The sequence below is a fragment of the Hylobates moloch genome, unplaced genomic scaffold (assembly GCF_009828535.3).
Source record: "Hylobates moloch isolate HMO894 unplaced genomic scaffold, HMol_V3 SCAFFOLD_1, whole genome shotgun sequence".
Classification (NCBI taxonomy): Eukaryota; Metazoa; Chordata; class Mammalia; order Primates; family Hylobatidae; genus Hylobates; species Hylobates moloch.
The window spans coordinates 51,416,774-51,435,816 of NW_026652276.1; the positions used below are offsets into that span (position 1 = coordinate 51,416,774).

Consider the following 19,043-nt stretch of genomic DNA (forward strand, 5'->3'; position numbering starts at 1 on the left):
AATACAAGTTACCACAAATTCCCTTATCTTTCATGACAGCACATAATTTGCTAAAATGTGTTATTTATTTAATCTTATATTTTAAAAAACTTAAAATAAAGTTTCACCCTTCGAAAAGAATTAAGTATATATAAAATATTTCAATTAAGAACAATCTACTTGTATTTTATTAAATCCTTAAACTAATATTAGAGTTAGAAAAATGAGTTATGCTGCAAAACTAATCTTTTATAATTCCAGTATATGCAAACATTCTGGTTACATTTTACTACTGTAGAGAAAGCTCTATTCTTAATAGCTCACTTGTTATAATAATACTTGAACTAAAAAAAATTATATTTCACAGTCTCTAAAAAATTAGCTTCTGTTGTATTTAGCATTATGCCAATTCAGAATATGGAAGATGTATTGTTTCATCACTTTCATTTCTGACATGTTATCTACTGCAAATGTCAATAGGAAAAATCTATGTAACGTAGATCAGTTCAAGTAGCCAAATGGTTTCATTTTACCTCGGCGAAGTTTACAAAGCAGTAAGTTGTAGATCTGAAATCAAACGTATTAATTGGTGATATGCACCCAAAAGAAACAATACATCTCTAATTTCTAAAATAGGCTTAAAATAATTCGACAACTAAAGTTTTTAAAACATATTTTCTTTTACTTTACCCTCAAAAAACCCAAAACATTGTACTTTAAAATATTATGGGAGGAAAACCTGTACCAGAGAATTATTTAATTGAATAAAGCCAGGTTCATTCTTTACAAGAGGATTAGAGTGTGGCTGACAATATGTGAAAACCTACAAATCCACTTATTTAAGAAAAATGTGCAATCACATATATACAATCAGTAGCTGGAAGGAACACCATACTATTTCATCAAAATTAGGCATTAACAAAACTTCAACAAGATTAAGGATAATTTAGTTACAGCCATATTGTAATCACTATCTATGTATTTTCTCTAAAGTATCCTTTGACATAACTTTTTCTTTCCTTATAATATACCAGAAATCAAAATGTAGAAATGTAACTCCAAAGCTGTTCAATGAAAAATAATTAAAAGAAGAAATTACCAACTTCATTGAACTGTTGCAGTTGTCAAAATATTCCATAGATCCTAATGCTGTAAAATATGTAACAACATTTAAACCACAAAAACCTTTGTAACCTTAGAAAAAGCACAAAAAAAACCAACTCTTTTGGAAATGGATGTCAGCATTTGCATTGGGATGTCATATGGATAATTACTGGTTAAACAATCAATGTAAAATAAACAAGTTATGTTGAACTTTCATTCCATGACCTAAACTGTATCCTATACAACTCTTACAAGTTTTCTTCACTGGACTGTGATATTTAATACACAAAAATAAAAACCATTCAACTCTAGACTATGGTCATATAATTAGCCTATTTTGTGACTTACTAAATTAAAGCACAATTAAGTTTTGCTCTTACGTTGTTTTTAAGAAACAACTGGTATTTACCAATGTCTAGCATTATACAGTATAACATTTTGGGTACTTAACATTCTCTAGACAGATGATATAAATAGAGCAGAACAAAATACAGGCATACCTCATTTTATTGAGCTTCACTTCACTGTGTTTCACAGATAGTGCATTTTTTAAGAAATTGAAGGTTTGTGATAACCCTGCATCAAGTAAGTCTACTGGCAACATTTTTCCAACAGTAGGTGCTCATTTTGTGTCTCTGTGTCACATTTTTATAATTATTATTAGATGTCTCATGGGGATCTGTGATCAGTCATTTTTGCTCTTACTATTACACTTGTTTTGGGGTGCCACAAGCCATGTCCATGTGAGATGGCAAACTTAACCTATAAATGTTGTATATGTTCTGACTGCTTCACTGATTGTCCATTCCCAACTCTCTCCCTCTCCTTGGGCCCCCTATTCCCTGAGACACAACAATATTGAAAACAGGCCAATTAATAACCCTACCATGGCCTCTAAATGTTCAAGAGTTGTACATCTCTCACTTTTAAGAAGCTAGATGATCCTTAGCATTTCTTACCTATAAAATATTTTTTACTTAAGGTATTCACACTTTTTTTTTTTTTAGATGCAATACTACTACACACTTACTATAGTATAAACACAACTTTTGTATGCATTGCTTAATGAAAAAATTGGTATGACTTGCTTTTTTGCAATCTTCACTTAAGTTAGGTGATCTGCAATATCTCTGAGGTATGCCTGTATTGAATAGTTGCATTGACTAAAGAATGTTTCTCCCCAAAACTTCCCCATTTAAATGTAAAGGCATTTGATTATTGTTTGTTCATATTATTTACCCTGGAAATGGCATTTAACTTAAGTCAATAAACTATTATCTGCTTGTGTATCTCTTGGAAAGACTTCATGTACCCCAAGGATAGATGAGATCTAATAATCATTAACATGTCATATTAATTCTGAAAAAGTTACAGTAAAAAGTTTATTTGCAAAGCTCTTAGGAAAAGCACATGCCTACATATACAAAAGAGAGTAAACCACCTCCAATGCAAAATCAAAACTAAAAATGATAAAAATCCATTATCTTCATCATTATGGAGTAGTGGGGTGAGCTGGGTGGAGAAACAGATGTTAACAAAAATAAAAGCTAGGCATGCATATATGAGAGCTGGTCATACTTGTCTATTTTATATATGTTTTAATTTTTTCACAATAAAAAATTAAAGGAAAAATATTTATTTGCTAATAATTTCCCATACTAATTTGTAAGATTTTCCTTTTGAGTATTTTTCTTTCCAATTTGAAACAGTAATTGATTTTTAGTTCATATATCAGTGGATATCTTCTATTGCTAGAATGAACTCAGGACTAATTCTCTTCCTATTTTTAATTTTTACAGAGGTGTGAATTGAGAAACTTTGCTTATAATGGATAAGTAGACTGAAATTTTAAGTTTTATTATAGCAATGTTACTCAGTTCTTTACATGCCTCCAGCTCATTACATGCCAAAAGTCATACAGTACTCTATCCTCAAAAATTATGCTAATATTCCTATTGACTGACAACTTAAGATTCTCTTTCCATTTTGTTGAAACCAAAGAACTGGAAACAACCTAGTATATAACAGGACTTATTACCAGTCATTACAATGGTTCACACCCTTAATAACACTGACTCTAATATTTCAAAATGTCCTCTTTTGCTGGTGGGCTGTTTTTACAACCTGAAGCAGTGCACTGTACTAAAATTTGAAAGACATGAGAACTATGTCTTTCTTTTGGAAAATAAGAGGACACCTGGACTAAAGGCAGATTAATTTTTTAAAAGGCGCATATAGAAACAGACTTTGAAACTGACTTATCTTAAAACTATCAATGCCCCTTTATTCCTTGGAAAGAATTCCAAGTATGGAATCCAAAGATATATTTATCCCAGTTTGAAGATCACTGTACAAGCATTATTAGATACTGTATTATTTTTTAAAAAGTTATAATCATTTGTAGTAAATACAGTAGAAACATTTTTAAAATAAACCAAATTGGAAGAAATCTACTTATCAAAATTTCTAATCCACTCACCAAATGATTTTTAAAAAACAAACCCATATGGGTTGTTTGAAAAGGGTAATCAGATCCTGATACTAGAAAATTATACAAATTTAGGCCAGGCGCAGTGGCTCACGTCTGTAATCCCAGCACTTTGGGAGGCCAAGGCAGGTAGATCATGAGGTCAGGAGATCGAGACCATCCTGGCTAACACAGTGAAACCCTGTCTCTACTAAAAATACAAAAAAAAAAAAAAAAAAAATTAGCCAGGCACAGTGGCGGGCGCCTGTAGTCCCAGCTACTCGGGAGGCTGAGGCAGGAAAATGGCGTGAACTTGGGAGGCAAACTGCACTCCAGCCTGGGCGATGAGTGAAACTCCGTCTCAAAAAAAAAAAAAAAAGGTAAATTATACAAATTTTTCTGTAAATATGCCTGTCAAGTTACAGAACTTACATTCCTTTGAAGAATACTGTATGAATGAAAATTTGATAAAGAGGCACTGAGTTTTAACATTATCTATTAAAAAATTAATGTAACTATATTGCAATGTTTTATACAGTTTTTACAACATATTTATGAATTGATTCATTTTTATACTTTATAACACAGGTGAAAAACACTGTTAACAAGGATAACTGCCAATAAATTTAATATTAAAATGGCTCATTTAAAATCAATGCATTAATCAGAGTTATTTTGTAAGTATCGCACTTGATTCCATTCATAAAGTATGGAGGTGCAAGCCAATTAAAAATTAGAGATCATAGAGGAAAAAGGCAAAAAGAGGTAACTAAAAACGATATTATGATATATTCTTAATTTAGTCTTATGATAGAAAATGGTTTAAAGCTAAAGAGTATTAGGAAAATAAAAAATAAGACAATCCAGGTAAAAAAGAATGTTTTTCTAGATCTGGTATTTTCATAGATCAACCCTAAAAATAAAGTAACAGAACAATTTTCAGTGGACAATAAATTCTCTACCTTTCATTAAAAAAAAAAAACTAAAGCATAAACTGATATAAACATGAAGTAAATAAACCAATATAATCCTGTCTTCTGAATGTTGCCAGTCCAAGGCATCATGCATTACTCTGAGTCACAAACCACTTTAAAAACCTGTCTTATAAGCATACCTAACAGGTTATTGCTAACCTGACCAAATTGAACATTACATATACATTAACTAAGCTTGTCTTGATTTTCAATGAGTATGATTATAAATTGTTTCAAGAGAAAGAAAAAAACCCTAATTTTTAAAATTCAAAAATACTTTTGATTAAAAAGAAAATTGAGCTTCTTTAAATGACAAAAACTGGAAACTACCACTAGAATGAGGCATGCCAAGTAGAGTGGCTAACGCCTGTCATCCCAGCATTTTGGGAGGCCAAACTGGGAGGATCACTTTAGGCCAGGAGTTCAGGACCAGCCTGGGCAACATGGCAAGACCCTATCTTTATAAAGAATTAGCCCTGCATGGTGGCATGTGCCTGTGGTCTCAGCTACTCTGGAGCCTGAGGTGGCAGGATCACTTGAGCACAGGAGTTTGAGGCTGCAGTGGGCTATGACTATACCACTGCACTTAGACTGGGCAACAGAGAGAGACCTTGTCTCTAAAAAACAAAAAACAAAACACTCTGAGAGGTAAAAACACAGAAGACAGTGTAACTTTTACTATTTCTAACATGAAAAAGCATTAAGTGTGGCAATTATTTCGCAGTATGTTGTCCTCATTTTCCTATCCTAACCCTTAAGTTATCACCAGATCTTAACTTTTAAACTAAAACTACGTGAAATTTTTACCAGTGAAAAGAAAACAAATACGTAAGGATATTGCTACGTCATATAAAAATAACTGTTCCTTTCAAATTTATTTTTATTCTTTCCTTTTAATCAAGCAATCACACATTATCACAATCCCAAATAAAACAGATTACAACAAAAAGTATTCCTTTAAAGTTAGTAGCTACCACAGAGAAAAAGAGAGGAAGTATAGTACCCTTATGTTTTTTAAAAATTATGTGCATTTTAAGTATAAAATTACATTTGTTTTTAAAAAGGTATTTACCTATATAGCTTTGTTTAAAATTTTAAATATTGGAGTTTTCCTATAAGCTTAGTAGTTAAGAATTTATGCAACAGGCTCCTTCTGTCCAAATTCTCCTTTTTTCCACAATCTGCTAATCCTTTTGAACATTTGCTCTGCCTCTTCCCCCATTTCCTGAGGATCACCACCAATCCTACAAGGAAAAAATATCAATACTACAAAATTATGAAATCAAGAGTCTTACTAAAGACTCTACTTAATTTTGGGGTGGGGGGAGTAACATGAAGAAAATGATTTTAATGGCACCATGATAAATTCCTGAATTTTGAAAGAAAAAAAAAATCACAAATAGCCTTAAGGTCATCAATTAAAAGAGCTAAAAACAGAATTCACCTCTAGTAGCCATGGTGAAATATCCGTGGCTTTGGGCACTCAGATGCATCTTGGAAAAGGGCCTGTTTCTTTACTGACTAATGTCCAAAGAATGACTACATAACACTTGCTATCAAATGAGATACAACTTTTAAACCAATAAATCGTTATCGTTTGAACCAGTTCAAATTAAGAAAATAGTACTTCTGCATTTTGGGCAATATAACTATGCTAATTAAAATTAAAGATGTCATCAAGAGAAATGGCAAACACCTACGTTAAATATGGCAGAGTGAATTGTAATGAACAGCATTGAGTATCGGGAGATTTAGTTTAAGTCCAATTCTACTGCTGTTACAACCTTGCCAGGTTCTCGGTTTCCTCCGTTATATAAAGTAAGAGAACTGGGTTTGACAATTTTTAAGCCCTTTTGGTTATGGTTTTATTACCTAAATTTCAAACCAATCATACAATTTGCAGAGATCACATGATAGATATTTATATGAATTTAATCCTTTCCCTAAAAGATCCTAAGAAAAATATTACATATTCTGGGGCATTCAATTTTACATAGGGTTATATCAGGCTCTCCTCTCCAAGATTTGTATGAACTTTCATTTAAAAAAAAAAAAAAGTACTTGTAAAACACATGCTTAAAACAAAACAAAAACTCAGGAGAAAGTGACCTTAAATATAAACCATATCCTGAAGCCTCATTTCCAACTTTGCCTGTAAATTTAAATTTTTATGAAAATCACTGATCAAATTTGTAGGTACAGGATGACTCAATTAAATCTTTGTGCTGTCGAACACTGAACCACATTTATGTTGTATGTATCTTTTAACTTTGTTTCTAATCGCTCATACTAAAATGTAGCTCAATGTATAGTTTATGGCTCATGACTAAACATGGCAAGTGAAACTAATGAAATGATAGTGTGATATGATAACCAGACATGCAATTCCCACATGCAGCATTTCAGTGTAGTCTGTTAAACCCATGAATCATTAAATGAAAGATTTTTAACTGTGTGCAGTGAAAGAAGTCTTCTATTAATTATTTACATAAGCCCTTTTGAGACTATGTATAGTGTATGTTAATCTCTCTCCAGTTTAAAAGTTCTTAAACTAGGACCCATGGATCAGCCTCGAAGAGTAGTGAACACCTGGAAGTTTATGTAAAATTATGGTATGTGGATATTTTTCTAGGAAGAAACAATTTTGGTGTTTTTCTCATCAAGCATTAACACATACATTATAGTAACTTTCCTTATTTCTACTTTAAGTTACTTGTTCAAATCTCAGCAATTATTAATGAGGCTTTTCTCTCATCACAGCATTTATTGAGTTTTCTTATAAGGACCCATTTACTTTTGCATATCCCATACTACAAAGTAAGCTACCTAAAGGTAGGACTGTGCCTTGCAAATAATCGTATTTTCAAGTTTCTTTCACCTCAAACTGACAGCTTTCTCCATATCCTATTACAATTAGTTACATTTTAAAAACACTTGGCTATAACATCTACTTCATTAGAGTTATAAGAATTAAATGGGCCAATACTTTCAAAGAATTTGCCTTGAAGTAACAAGTAAACATATAGATTCTTAAGATACTAGCAATCTATTTTAAAAGCTTTTTCTCACAGATATAAAACTCTTAAAAGTTAAGAAAGGATTTCTAGTATACAAATTAGATGAAATTTTGTGAACTGGGCCAAGGGTATCATTTATACTCAAGTATCCTTCATGTAACCAGGGTACCTCATCCACAGTAATGCATTTACAAAGCCATGTAGTTATGCTTTCCTCTAACTCGGAATAGATAGGCACAGATTTACCAAAGAAGTATACAAATGTTCCAAACATAAATAAAACTTATTTAAATATAAATAAAATTTATAATTAGAAATCAAAAATCTGAAACATCTAAAATCGTGTGATAGATTTAAAAATCTATTACACAAGAACCATTTTCAAATACTTATTTTAAAACACTAGCTCTTCCAATTATCAAGGCAAACCAAACACTAAAAAAAAAAAAAAACCCTCACAATGCAAATTTCAAAGCGTAAGAAAATATAACTTAATAATTGGAATAAGCCTTATTTAATTATTTTAATTATGGCATATTTAAGTAAAACCAAATGAAACAAGTTCCAATAAAAATTGTGATTTCAGCTCATGAGGGTATCAAAGACTTGAGAATATTTGAGGGTAAATGTACTTTGTCTTAAGTACCAGAACATTTGTTCCCGCATATACTAATAACAAATACACAGTAAAATGCCTTTAATTCTATTTATAACTGTTCATTCTGGAAGAACCAAAAGGAAATGAAAGGAAAAATATCAAAACTTTAATAAAAAAAAAAGTCTCTATGCCTTTCTTCAGTAGACTTTAAATATTTTCCAGATCCTCAAGTCAAGAGTAAATAACTGTTAGAATTTACAACGAGTCATCTGTTTTTAATTTTGTCTTGAAATGACTACATCATTTATTTTGAAATAAAGATCCTAACACTATACCACAAGACAAATTTCTTAACACCAAGAGAAAATTTTTCATAATTCTACATAAATAATCCCAGATTCATCTTTATGCTTTAGCTATTAAAAAAAAAAAAGTTTTACTAGGTTAAAATGAAACATCAACATTTTACCTTTATTAGTGAAGTCACAACAATTGCTCCAGCATTTACCATAGGATTATGTGGTTTATCTGTAAAATATAAAACCAACACCATTATTTCAAATACTTAAGCACTTGAGTAGTATTACTATACTAAAAATAACCTTGGAAAAAGCACAGCTAACGTAAACTCAATTTTGCTTTTTTCTAAGTGCTTTATTTTTATCTTTATATACAAGCACATACACAGAAGGATTTCAAAACACAAACAAGTGATTTACATAGAATAATAAAATTATAAGGGATTTTTTTTTTTTAAGAGCCAAAGTTTCAGACTGTCACCCAGGTTGAAGTGCAGTGGCACAATCATGGCTCACTGAAGCCTTGACCTCCCAGGCTCAAGTGATCCTCCAGCCTCAGACTCTGAAGAAGCTGGGACCACAGGCACATACCACACCTGGCTAATGTTTTATTTTCTGTAGAGACAGGATCTCCCTATGTTGCCCAGGCTGGACTCAAACTCCAGGACTCAAGCAATCCTCCCGACTTGGCCTCCCAAAGTGCTGGGATTATAGGCATGAGCCACCATGCACAGGCTATAGGGGACATTTTTAGGCTTTCTGTATTTCTTGACAATAGAGGTATATTTGTATTTCTTATATAATTTTAAAGTTACTTAAAACTTTACATTAATCCAAACTCCTATTTCTTCTCCCAATTCTTACAATAAATAAGAATTTCAAAACTCAACTGATTATATTCTCATTCAATGCATGACACAAACGCCAAAAACAAAACTCTTGGGGACAGTGAAAACATCTATTTACAAGCAAACCTCAACGTCTTAATTTATCTAGCTGGTGGTTATCAGAAGTGGGGGAGGGGGGAGAAGGGATTGCCAGATGTTGGTCAAAGGATACATAATTTCAGTTACACAGGGGGAAGAAGTTCAAGAGATCTATTTTATAACAGGATGTAGTTAATAACAAGTATTATATGTACTTGAAAATTATTAAGAAAGCATTTGTCTTCTCATTACAAATAAACATATGAAGTAATGTATGTTACTTTGATTTAGCCATTCCACAATGCATATATATTTCAAATCACTACGTTGTATACCATATACACAATTTTTATCTGTCAATTAAAAATAAATAAAAACAAAAAATCCTACATTTTGAGTGTATTCATAATACCCAGTTCCAAAAGTTAAAACAAAATCTTTGTGTTATATCTGATTATTACAACCAAGATTTGCCTATTCCAAATTATACTAAGAGAAGTTTGCTTTCTCTGAGACCACACAAAATGAGAACACTTGCTGTCCCAGAAGATAGGACTATGTGGCATGAGGGGGCCAAAATCTAAAAATGTTTCAAATATTATCCACCTGAAAAGCCCATGCAGAGAGAAAAGCAGAATTTAGAAATCACATTGTGTTAAATTACTTTATACTTTTATTTGTATGGATGTTCATTATCTGTCATTTCAGAGCTTTTGACATTATCAGGCTTACACTCTACAGTCCTAGAAGGCTGCTAATCTATGTATTCCAAACGGTATCACATAAATGTGAGCATTAAATATTTTCCAAATGATAAATACTCTGCAAATGCTACATAAACTACACTCAAGATGTCTTAAAGAACACTAAATCATTTTAAGGTATGACAGCCCAATTTTCAGATGTATGTAATTGCTCACTCTGCCTTTGGCTCAAAAGCCAGACATGTGAACATCTGGAAACCCGCCAGAGAGAATGTAACACAACACCAGCCTAACTGCAGTATAAAACCTCGGCCTAAGACCTATGACTGTGAAATTTTCTTGCTTCCCTGCTCTGTCTTAAGATAAGATGGAGTTGATGGGTTTATTTTAGAATTTTTAATTTAAAAATATTTATGAATGGCAGAAATAACCTATGACACTAATAAAGACTATCATTTAAAGTAATGAAATATCAGATCATGTTATACTGACAAAATGGACATGGGTGACATCTGAAATTTATGGACATGTTTTAAACTATAATGCAAAAAGACTGATCAATTTTAACAAGTATTTATTTTCCCCAAAGACAATAAAATAAATACACAGCATTCTTTCATATTGTATCAAAAGAAGCTTTTCAAGCTGCTAAGCATATGAACCTTACAAGGGTTTTGTTCACAGGTGAGGCTGAGTCAAAGTTTGCTAATACATATACTAAACAACGAAACATATTAAAAAGGGTTTCCAATTTAATTTGGATATTTATATTTTTGGTATTATATTGGAATTTTACAGTGCCAAGTAAAAATTGGAGTTAAGGAAACTCAATTATCTGACATTACACACGTTTATAATATATTCTCTAGATATAGAGAAAATATTCTCTACCTGGTTGGGATATATATGGTTGCGAAGAATGTGCAGTGCCCATTGTGGATGGTTGGAAAAAATGTGCAGTACCCTCTCACATTCTTCCCAACCATCCAAAATTCATCCTATCAATTCAGTCCTGTCATCCTCATGTAAATTAACTCAACTCCTCTTCTTTCTCAATCCTCCACACATATAATCAGTACATACATTTTGGCACCTGTCAATTACACACTTGTAAGATAATACAACTAACAGTATTCAATGCTTAATTACGTCTTCTCCCATTATGTATTAGAAATATGTAATTGTCTTCTGTATCCTGTAGTCAGAAAAGTTATTCCAAGAACCAAGGCCCATGTACCCTCCAGAGCTGTTAACAATACAGACAAGGAAAGCTATATAAATCATTTGTTGATTAACCTCATCACTGTAAGATAGAAAAAGAAGACTTCCTTGGGAGATGGTAGTTTGCAAAACTGACATCTCCATAAAGTAACTTGTTTGCTCACTTATAACGATAAAAAATATCAGCCACCTCCTACCAAAACTTTCTATGCTGCAAACATTTTAAAACTACTGTTATTGCCGGGCATGGTGGCTCACGCCTGTAATCCCAGCACTTTGGGAGGCCGAGGCAGGCAGATCACCTGAGGTTGGGAGTTCGCGACCAGCCTGACCAACATGGAGAAACCCTGTCTCTACTAAAAATACAAAATTAGCCGGGGTGGTGGCACATGCCTGTAATCCCAGCTACTCGGGAGGCTGAGGCAGGAGAATCGCTTGAACCCGCGAAGCGGAGGTTGCAGTGAGCCGAGATCGCACCATTGCACTCTAGCCTGGGCAACAAGAGTGAAACTCCGTCTCAAAAAAAAAAAAAAAAAAAAAAAAAAAAACCTACTGTTATTAAAAACTACTGCCGGGCGCGCTGGCTCAAGCCTGTAATCCCAGCACTTTGGAAGGCTGAGGAAGGGGGATCACGAGGTTAGGAGATCGAGACCATCCTGGCTAACACGGTGAAACCCCGTCTCTACTAAAAATACAAAAAATTAGCCAGGCATGCTGGTGGGCGCCTGTAGTCCCAGCTACTCAGGAGGCTGAGGCAGGGGAATGGCGTGAACCCGGGAGGCGGAGCTTGCAGTAAACTGAGATCACGCCCCTGCACTCCAGCCTGGGGGACAGAGCGACACTCCGTCTCAAAAAAAAAAAAAAAAACAAACTACTACAATTTCTTTATTTACTATATCCCTATTACTCTTAATAAATCGTCACAATCTTATAAAGCTAGTATAACATTAATATATTTTTTAAAAATTTATTATTTTAGATATACACATATATACATACACACACAAAAAGTGTATGGTTTCACCAAAAATCTACCCTTGCAATTTTAAATATGAATGAGATCTTCAAATTGTTTTTGCTGGGGCTAAACTAAGTCAGGACTCAAGAGCACAGACTCTAATCAGAATTCAGGAAGGTGTAATATAGTAAAGCCTGTATTTACCATTACTTTCAAGACTCATGGTGTTGGCTAAGGCTTAGAAAACGTCTATGAATATCGAGGCAAAATCTCTTGTTAAACTTTATGTTTTATTCTTATTATAAACAATTCTAAATTCCTGGTTTATTTTTTCTTATATAGAATACAGTATCAATAATTCATTATTTCTAAAACCATAAATATATATGGCAAAAAATTCATTACTTATACTGTTAATTTCATTTGCTCCAAGCCCATTTTGTTTTTTTTGTTTCTGAAGTCCTCTAAACATTCAAATTACTATATTTGTTTTCTTTTTCTTAAATATCTCCCTCAAAATCAATCAATTCACTAGACATGTCTATTCTCCTTTGCTGTTCATGGAAAAGTATTAAATTCTTCTTTTAAAATATTTGGTATTTTTAGAATAACAGTATTAATTCTTTCAATATTAAATCTAGATGTCAGTGAGCTTAGTAAATAAAGTGCTTCTGCATATGATGTCCTTATTGAAGTTGTTAATTATGGTAATGTCCATAAAACCAAATGTAGCATCAGAATAAAAAGGTTATGGTAAAATGGGAAAGAAAATGTAATTGCTCTCAAAATAAATAGGATGAGAAGCATAAGAAAATACCAGTCTTATGACTTCATCTTACAAACTAATAAAATAATGAGTATAAGGCACATTTCATTTTTTATACAGCAGAAAGAAAAAAGTACAAAAGTGTATCTCTCACAGCCATTACTACAAACTTCGCTCTCACTTTCTTCAATTCTATATCTTAACTCATCAATCAGAAACACAGCATATGCTTAAAAGATTAAAAAACAGAAACCAAACCATGGGACTAGTTTAACCTAGTTTGCACTCAGCTAATAGATGTTTAGACTTAAAATCTCCATCAGATCAAACTAACTACTTTTGTCCTCCCCTTTTCTTTTGAATTCCTGTAAAGTAGTAAGATTTGTTACCCAAGCATTAAACACAAAGTATTTCTTTCAAATTTTTGAATGTTATAAGGAGAAAAAGTAAAAACACTCACTGAAAAATAATAATCCTCACTATCTCAACCAGGGCCACAATAAAACTTTCAAATACTATATACAATATAATGAAGTAGAAAGAATAATATACGAACACCCATGTACCTATCATTTAGCTGCAATAATTACCAACATATAGTAATAATCATACCCAGCACTCCCAGCTGCCTTAACTAAATTATTTTAAAGCAAATCTCAGGTATTTTGAGATTTCGCTATATTTCCCTAAAGGTGGTTATGAAGAGAGAAGTTCATGTTCTCCCTAGCCCACTTCCCAGTGGTATGAGATGCCTAAAATAATCATTTTTAAAAGTAGGTGATGAAACTCTCTCAATGGATTATATAGAAATCACACTTTTAATTTTAATCAAAAAATGTTTAAGACGACTTAGATTTATTTACATAGGAAAATGAGACATTTCTTTTTTCAACCAATGTTTATGTAATTCTTACCATCTTCATTCAAAAATAGTTTGTTGAATCTTAGTCCACTCGGCTCTTTTCCAACATATCGATGCACATATTCAGTTCCAAGATCATTAACAGCAATGGCATATTTCAAAGGTTTTACACAGGACTGAAGACAGAAGGGAACTTTGGTATCTCCAATAGAATGCCTATTTAAAAGGAGATTTTAAAAAAATAACATCAACTGGGAAAAAAATGTAACTGCATAGTTGGAATCATTCTTTTTACATGTTAACAATTCCAACAAAAATTTTCCCATAATTCAACCACAAGTTTATGTCAAAATTACAGAATAAATTTAAGTACAGTCATCCTTTGATATCTGTGGGAGGTGGATTCCAGGAATCCCTGTGATACCAAACTCCATGGACACTCAAGTCCCTTATATACAATGATACAGCATTTGCATATAACCTACACACATCTTCCCATGTGTTTTAAATCATCTCTAGATTACTTATAATACCAAATACAATGTAAATGCCATATAAATAGCTGTACTGTATTATTTAGGGAATAATGACAAGAAAAAAATGTCTGTACATGTTTACTACAGCCACAACTATCCGTCTCTTTTGGCTCAAATATTTTCGATCTGTGGTTGGTGGAATCCATGGGTGCAGACCCCATGGATACAGAATTGACCTATGTTTATTTTAAGAGAAATACTGTGAAAAAAAGCAAAAGCATGAAAGTATTCACGTAACAGAATAATGGTTTTAAAGTAGATAATAAATATGTAACGTGGAAATTTTCCTCTGAGGGCAAGAGTGTAAGAGCACGCTCCTCCTTACTCCCACGTGTATTCAGTCACATAAAAATAAACTAGCCCTTTTAGAAATTATTCACCTTTTTTTTCAGCTCATAGCTGTAAGCTGTGACTTGAGAAATTATTCACCTTTTTTTTTTCAACTCATAGCTGTAAGCTGTGACTAAACCATGGTTAAAAAGTTAAACAGAGCTCAGTTTAGATTCAATACTATTCTCTGGGACCCTGTCTACAAATGTCTCATCTTACAAGCCACATCCACTCACAATCCTGGGCCCCATTAAAAGAAAAAACATCCAGTTTTATAAACCTGACATAGCTGGCACTAAGTTCAGTAGGCAGTCATCATTACCATGGAGATAAATAAAAGAGCAAAAAGAAAGCTTTATATTACCACCAAACTGAGAAGTACATGAAGTAGAGAAAAGATCTGGGAATGAAAAAGTTCTGGCCAACCCAATTATAATGTAAGCTTCACAAAGGCAGAGATCTTTGATTTACTTACTGATATACCCCAGGTTCCCTGAACAATGTCCCAACATATCACAAGCATTCATTCATACTGAAAGTCATTCATAATGAAACTGGGCACTATATTAATAACCACCCGAAGCAGAGGGTGACAGAGACATCAGAGGTCAAACAGGAATGCATACCCACCTCACTTCTGAGTGTATTATAGAATATAAATATATATGTATAAATACCAAAAGAATATTTTTCCTATCAAATTTATTCATGTGTAACTATAACCTTAAACTATATCGTTATACTATATAAGATTATAACTTCAAACTTGACAATCATTCTAAAAAACGATTAAGAGCTTGTCTTATTACCTTTGGATTTAAAAATACATATGTTCTAGTTCTGAAGTCAACTTTCTGAATTCTCTAGATAAAATTCTCTAGATAAAAAAACTAAGAGACATACAGAATGTTTAAGAAGAGAAAAATCATATTCAATATTACATGATAATAATTTCCTTCAAATTCAAAGACTTCCATTACTTGATAAACTATTTCCTAAAATGCAAAAACAGGAATACCATTCCCTACTGGAATTAGCTTCATGGGATAAAGCCACCATGCCTTTTCATTTCATTGTGTCCCTTCATAGCATACAACATTTAATTCAACACATGGTGACTGCTCAGTACATTTTATAGACCCAAATGAGGATAAAGGCATATAATAATGAAAGAAAAAATAGACTAGAAGTTAAGAGGCCTAGGTGTTCATTTCACCTTTGCCAATATCATGTCAACTACGGGCCTCAGATTCCTTACTTTCAAAATGAATGGGCTAACTCATATATTTTTTACTGTAAGTACTTGAGGATAATCAGTAAAAAAAAAAAATTAAAATCACCTAAAATGAAGGTTCTTACGAGTCACAAATTTTTGGCTGGGGGCAGGGGCTCATGCCTATAATCCCATCACTTTGGGATGCCAAGGCAGGAAGATCACTTGAGGCCAAGAGGTCAAAACTAGCCTGGGCAACATAAAAGATCAAATTTTCATAAAAGGAAGAAAAGTTTTTAATTGCAACATTATCTTGAAAAGTAAAATCTAAAATTACTAGGTTAAATGGCTTTTAGTAGTTTTAACAAAATTTAGGTAAAAGTACAACTCTGATATAAACTTTTCAAGCTGTGTTCACTTACAAGTTGTACATCTTATGTAAGTTATATTTTGATAAAACAGACTTTAATAAAAAACAAAAAACAAAGGAATGTATCTCTGAGCTAAGTCTTTAAATGAGTGAAAAAAGAATACTGATTTTTCTCTTTGGCATAATTTTCTAATAAAACCAAATTATAAGATGATAATAAACTTTATGTCTAATTCCCAGCACAATGAACACGGTCACTCTTGAAAAAATATGCTATGACTTTACCATTTTCCAAGGGCCTCTCTTAATTTTTTGATTTTTAAATCAAATCATTCTCTTTAAAGTGCCCTCACATCACTATCCTTTTTATAATTCTGCAAGTTCCTCATCTGTCAGCAGCTGTGCCTACAATGTAAGCAATTCCCAAATGCTGCTTTCATGGACTTCATGAAATCCTACATGTTTTGCAACTGACTTTTAACTTTGGGATACGTTATGTTGCACTGTCTTAATTCTCATGCTAATTTTATCAGGAACACGAGGAACAAAGACGACGACAGATGGGTTACCAATGTTAAGTTGAGAAATAGGGACTAATTTTATTAGTGGTCAGTTCATTAGAAAATAGTGTCATGTTTTGACAAGTCTGCTTTTCTGAAACAAATTGGTAACTGCACGTATTTGAATAATATTCAAAAAACGAGACTACAACTGTGAATAAAATAGATGTCTCATAAAACTTAATATGTTACTGTTTCAGTTGTTTTTAAAAATTACATTAAAATCTAAATTTATTTACCTTTTGAAATTATGTCCTGTTAGGACTAATTTCCATTATAAAAGATGATCTTCTCCATGTCATTCTCACCATTATACAAAAGTTAAGGCTTAGAGTTGGTTTTCATGAATTTGAAATAAACTTACCTCTGTCCATCTACTGTACAAACAGACACACCCCACAAATCGGGACTGAATTTGGCCAGTTGAGGAATATAATCTGCAACCTATCCAAAACATTGGAAAGAAATGAATAGATATAATATTAACAAATAATATATTTTCTTCCACCAACAAATTTCTTATCTCATTTTACCTTCTACCAATGACTAGTTATTTTACGACACTCAGTGGCTTCATAGTCTATCTTCTGTAACAATGCTCATGAAAACCAAAGGCAAAACAGACTTGAGAATTATGAGATCTAAAGTGACTTCTCTCAGTCTCTATTATTGTTTTCCAATGCGTTCTTTCTTTCTAATGCATTCTTTCTTTCTCATGTTTAGCAGGAGAGTCTAGCAGAGGAACTTGGACTTTTTTTTTTTTTTAAGCAGGAAAAAAGTAAATTTATTTAATCAGGGTCATGGGTGCTAGTAGGGTTTCACTAAGACGTTAGGAATCAAGTATTTAAAAATAAGTAATAAGTACACTGAAGTTGTTATACACTTGAATCTTGAACATGGATTTAAACTTCAAACAGTGCAATTATATGCAGATTCTTTTCTGCCTCCGCCACCCCCAAGACACAAGACCAATCCCTTCTCTTCTTCTTCAGTCTAAACATGAAGATGATGACAATGAAAACTTTCATGGTGATCCACTTCCACTTAATAAATAGTAAATATTTTTCCTTATGATCTTCTCAATACCATTTTTTATCTTTATTGTAAGAATTTGGCATATAATAAATATACGAAATGTGTTAATGGACTATTTACATTAGCGGTAAGGCTTATAACAGTAGTTATAAGTAGTTAAGTTTTAAGGGAGCCAAAAGTTATACTCAGATTTTTGACTGCATGTGGGGTTGGCATCCCTAACCCCTGCTTTGTTCAAGGGCCAACTGGATTATACTAAAGCTACCCAAAGCTAAAACAAAAGAAAATGAAAACTTTCTATATGAAAATCAAATAGTTCCTAGTATTATTTACAGGATTTTAAAAACTAGAAACATTTCATGTAATACTGAAGGATATCAGATCTGCAGAAATTCTGAATAAGATTTTTTAAATTAAAAATTTAAAATCCATCACCATCATCTGAAAATAAAAAATTCTTACCCTTAGATTTCTCTTTAACCAGAATAACAAAGTTAAATATTTAAAATATTGTAAAAACACTAAATCCAATGGCTTCACTTAAATTTCTTAAGCAAAGCTAAAGTGTTTTCTTTAGCAAAACGCAACTACACAATTTACTCTCTAGACCTCAAATTAAGCTGAATTTATTAAGTGATTGGGTTATGAAAATATGTACATCAAAAGCATTACCTTTCCTCCAGACTGCTTTTTAGCACTTTCGTATAACTCATCAATGTGTGAGGTAAAAGACATAAAGTCAGGAATGACAAACTTTCTTCTAAAGGCTTGTGTCAACAAAACAATGTTGCTCTGAACACATCTGTAGAATGTAAGAAAAATAATTAATAAACTGGGTACATTTCAAATATCAGAACTTGGTAATAACAGTAATAATTAGGACATTGTTTAAATAGTGAATTTATCATTTTATACAACTAAATTCCATAAATTATGCTTTCTATATTATCTTTCCTTCTAGCAGTCTTTCAAGTAGTTGCTCGTAAGCTGTTGAACATGTAAGAGATTAATCTGGATGTGCCTAAAATTGTGTCACAAATTAAAAGAGAAGGCGTTCCACCAGGTTTAATAAGAAAAGGCATTCCACCAGGTTTAAGTATGAAGACCATCTGAAACAAGCTTCT

The 19,043-nt window shown here is 32.4% G+C and overlaps 1 protein-coding gene across 5 annotated transcripts in view; it reads right to left on the bottom strand.

The window, feature by feature from the left end:
• GLS (glutaminase) overlaps positions 1-19,043 on the bottom strand; it is an 84,244-nt gene that overhangs the window by 45,106 nt on the left and 20,095 nt on the right. For 3 of the 5 annotated variants that reach the window (XM_032755121.2, XM_032755122.2, XM_032755123.2), the window contains exons 4-7: positions 18,592-18,721; positions 17,249-17,328; positions 13,928-14,091; positions 8,609-8,667 (exon numbers count right to left, since the gene is read on the bottom strand). In XM_032755121.2, the coding sequence (XP_032611012.1) occupies positions 8,609-8,667; positions 13,928-14,091; positions 17,249-17,328; positions 18,592-18,721 (433 nt within the window). Of the gene's footprint in view, positions 1-512; positions 5,575-5,596; positions 5,760-8,608; positions 8,668-13,927; positions 14,092-17,248; positions 17,329-18,591; positions 18,722-19,043 lie in introns of those variants that run through there. The other 2 variants (XM_058440153.1, XM_032755124.2) reach the window with 2 other exon arrangements.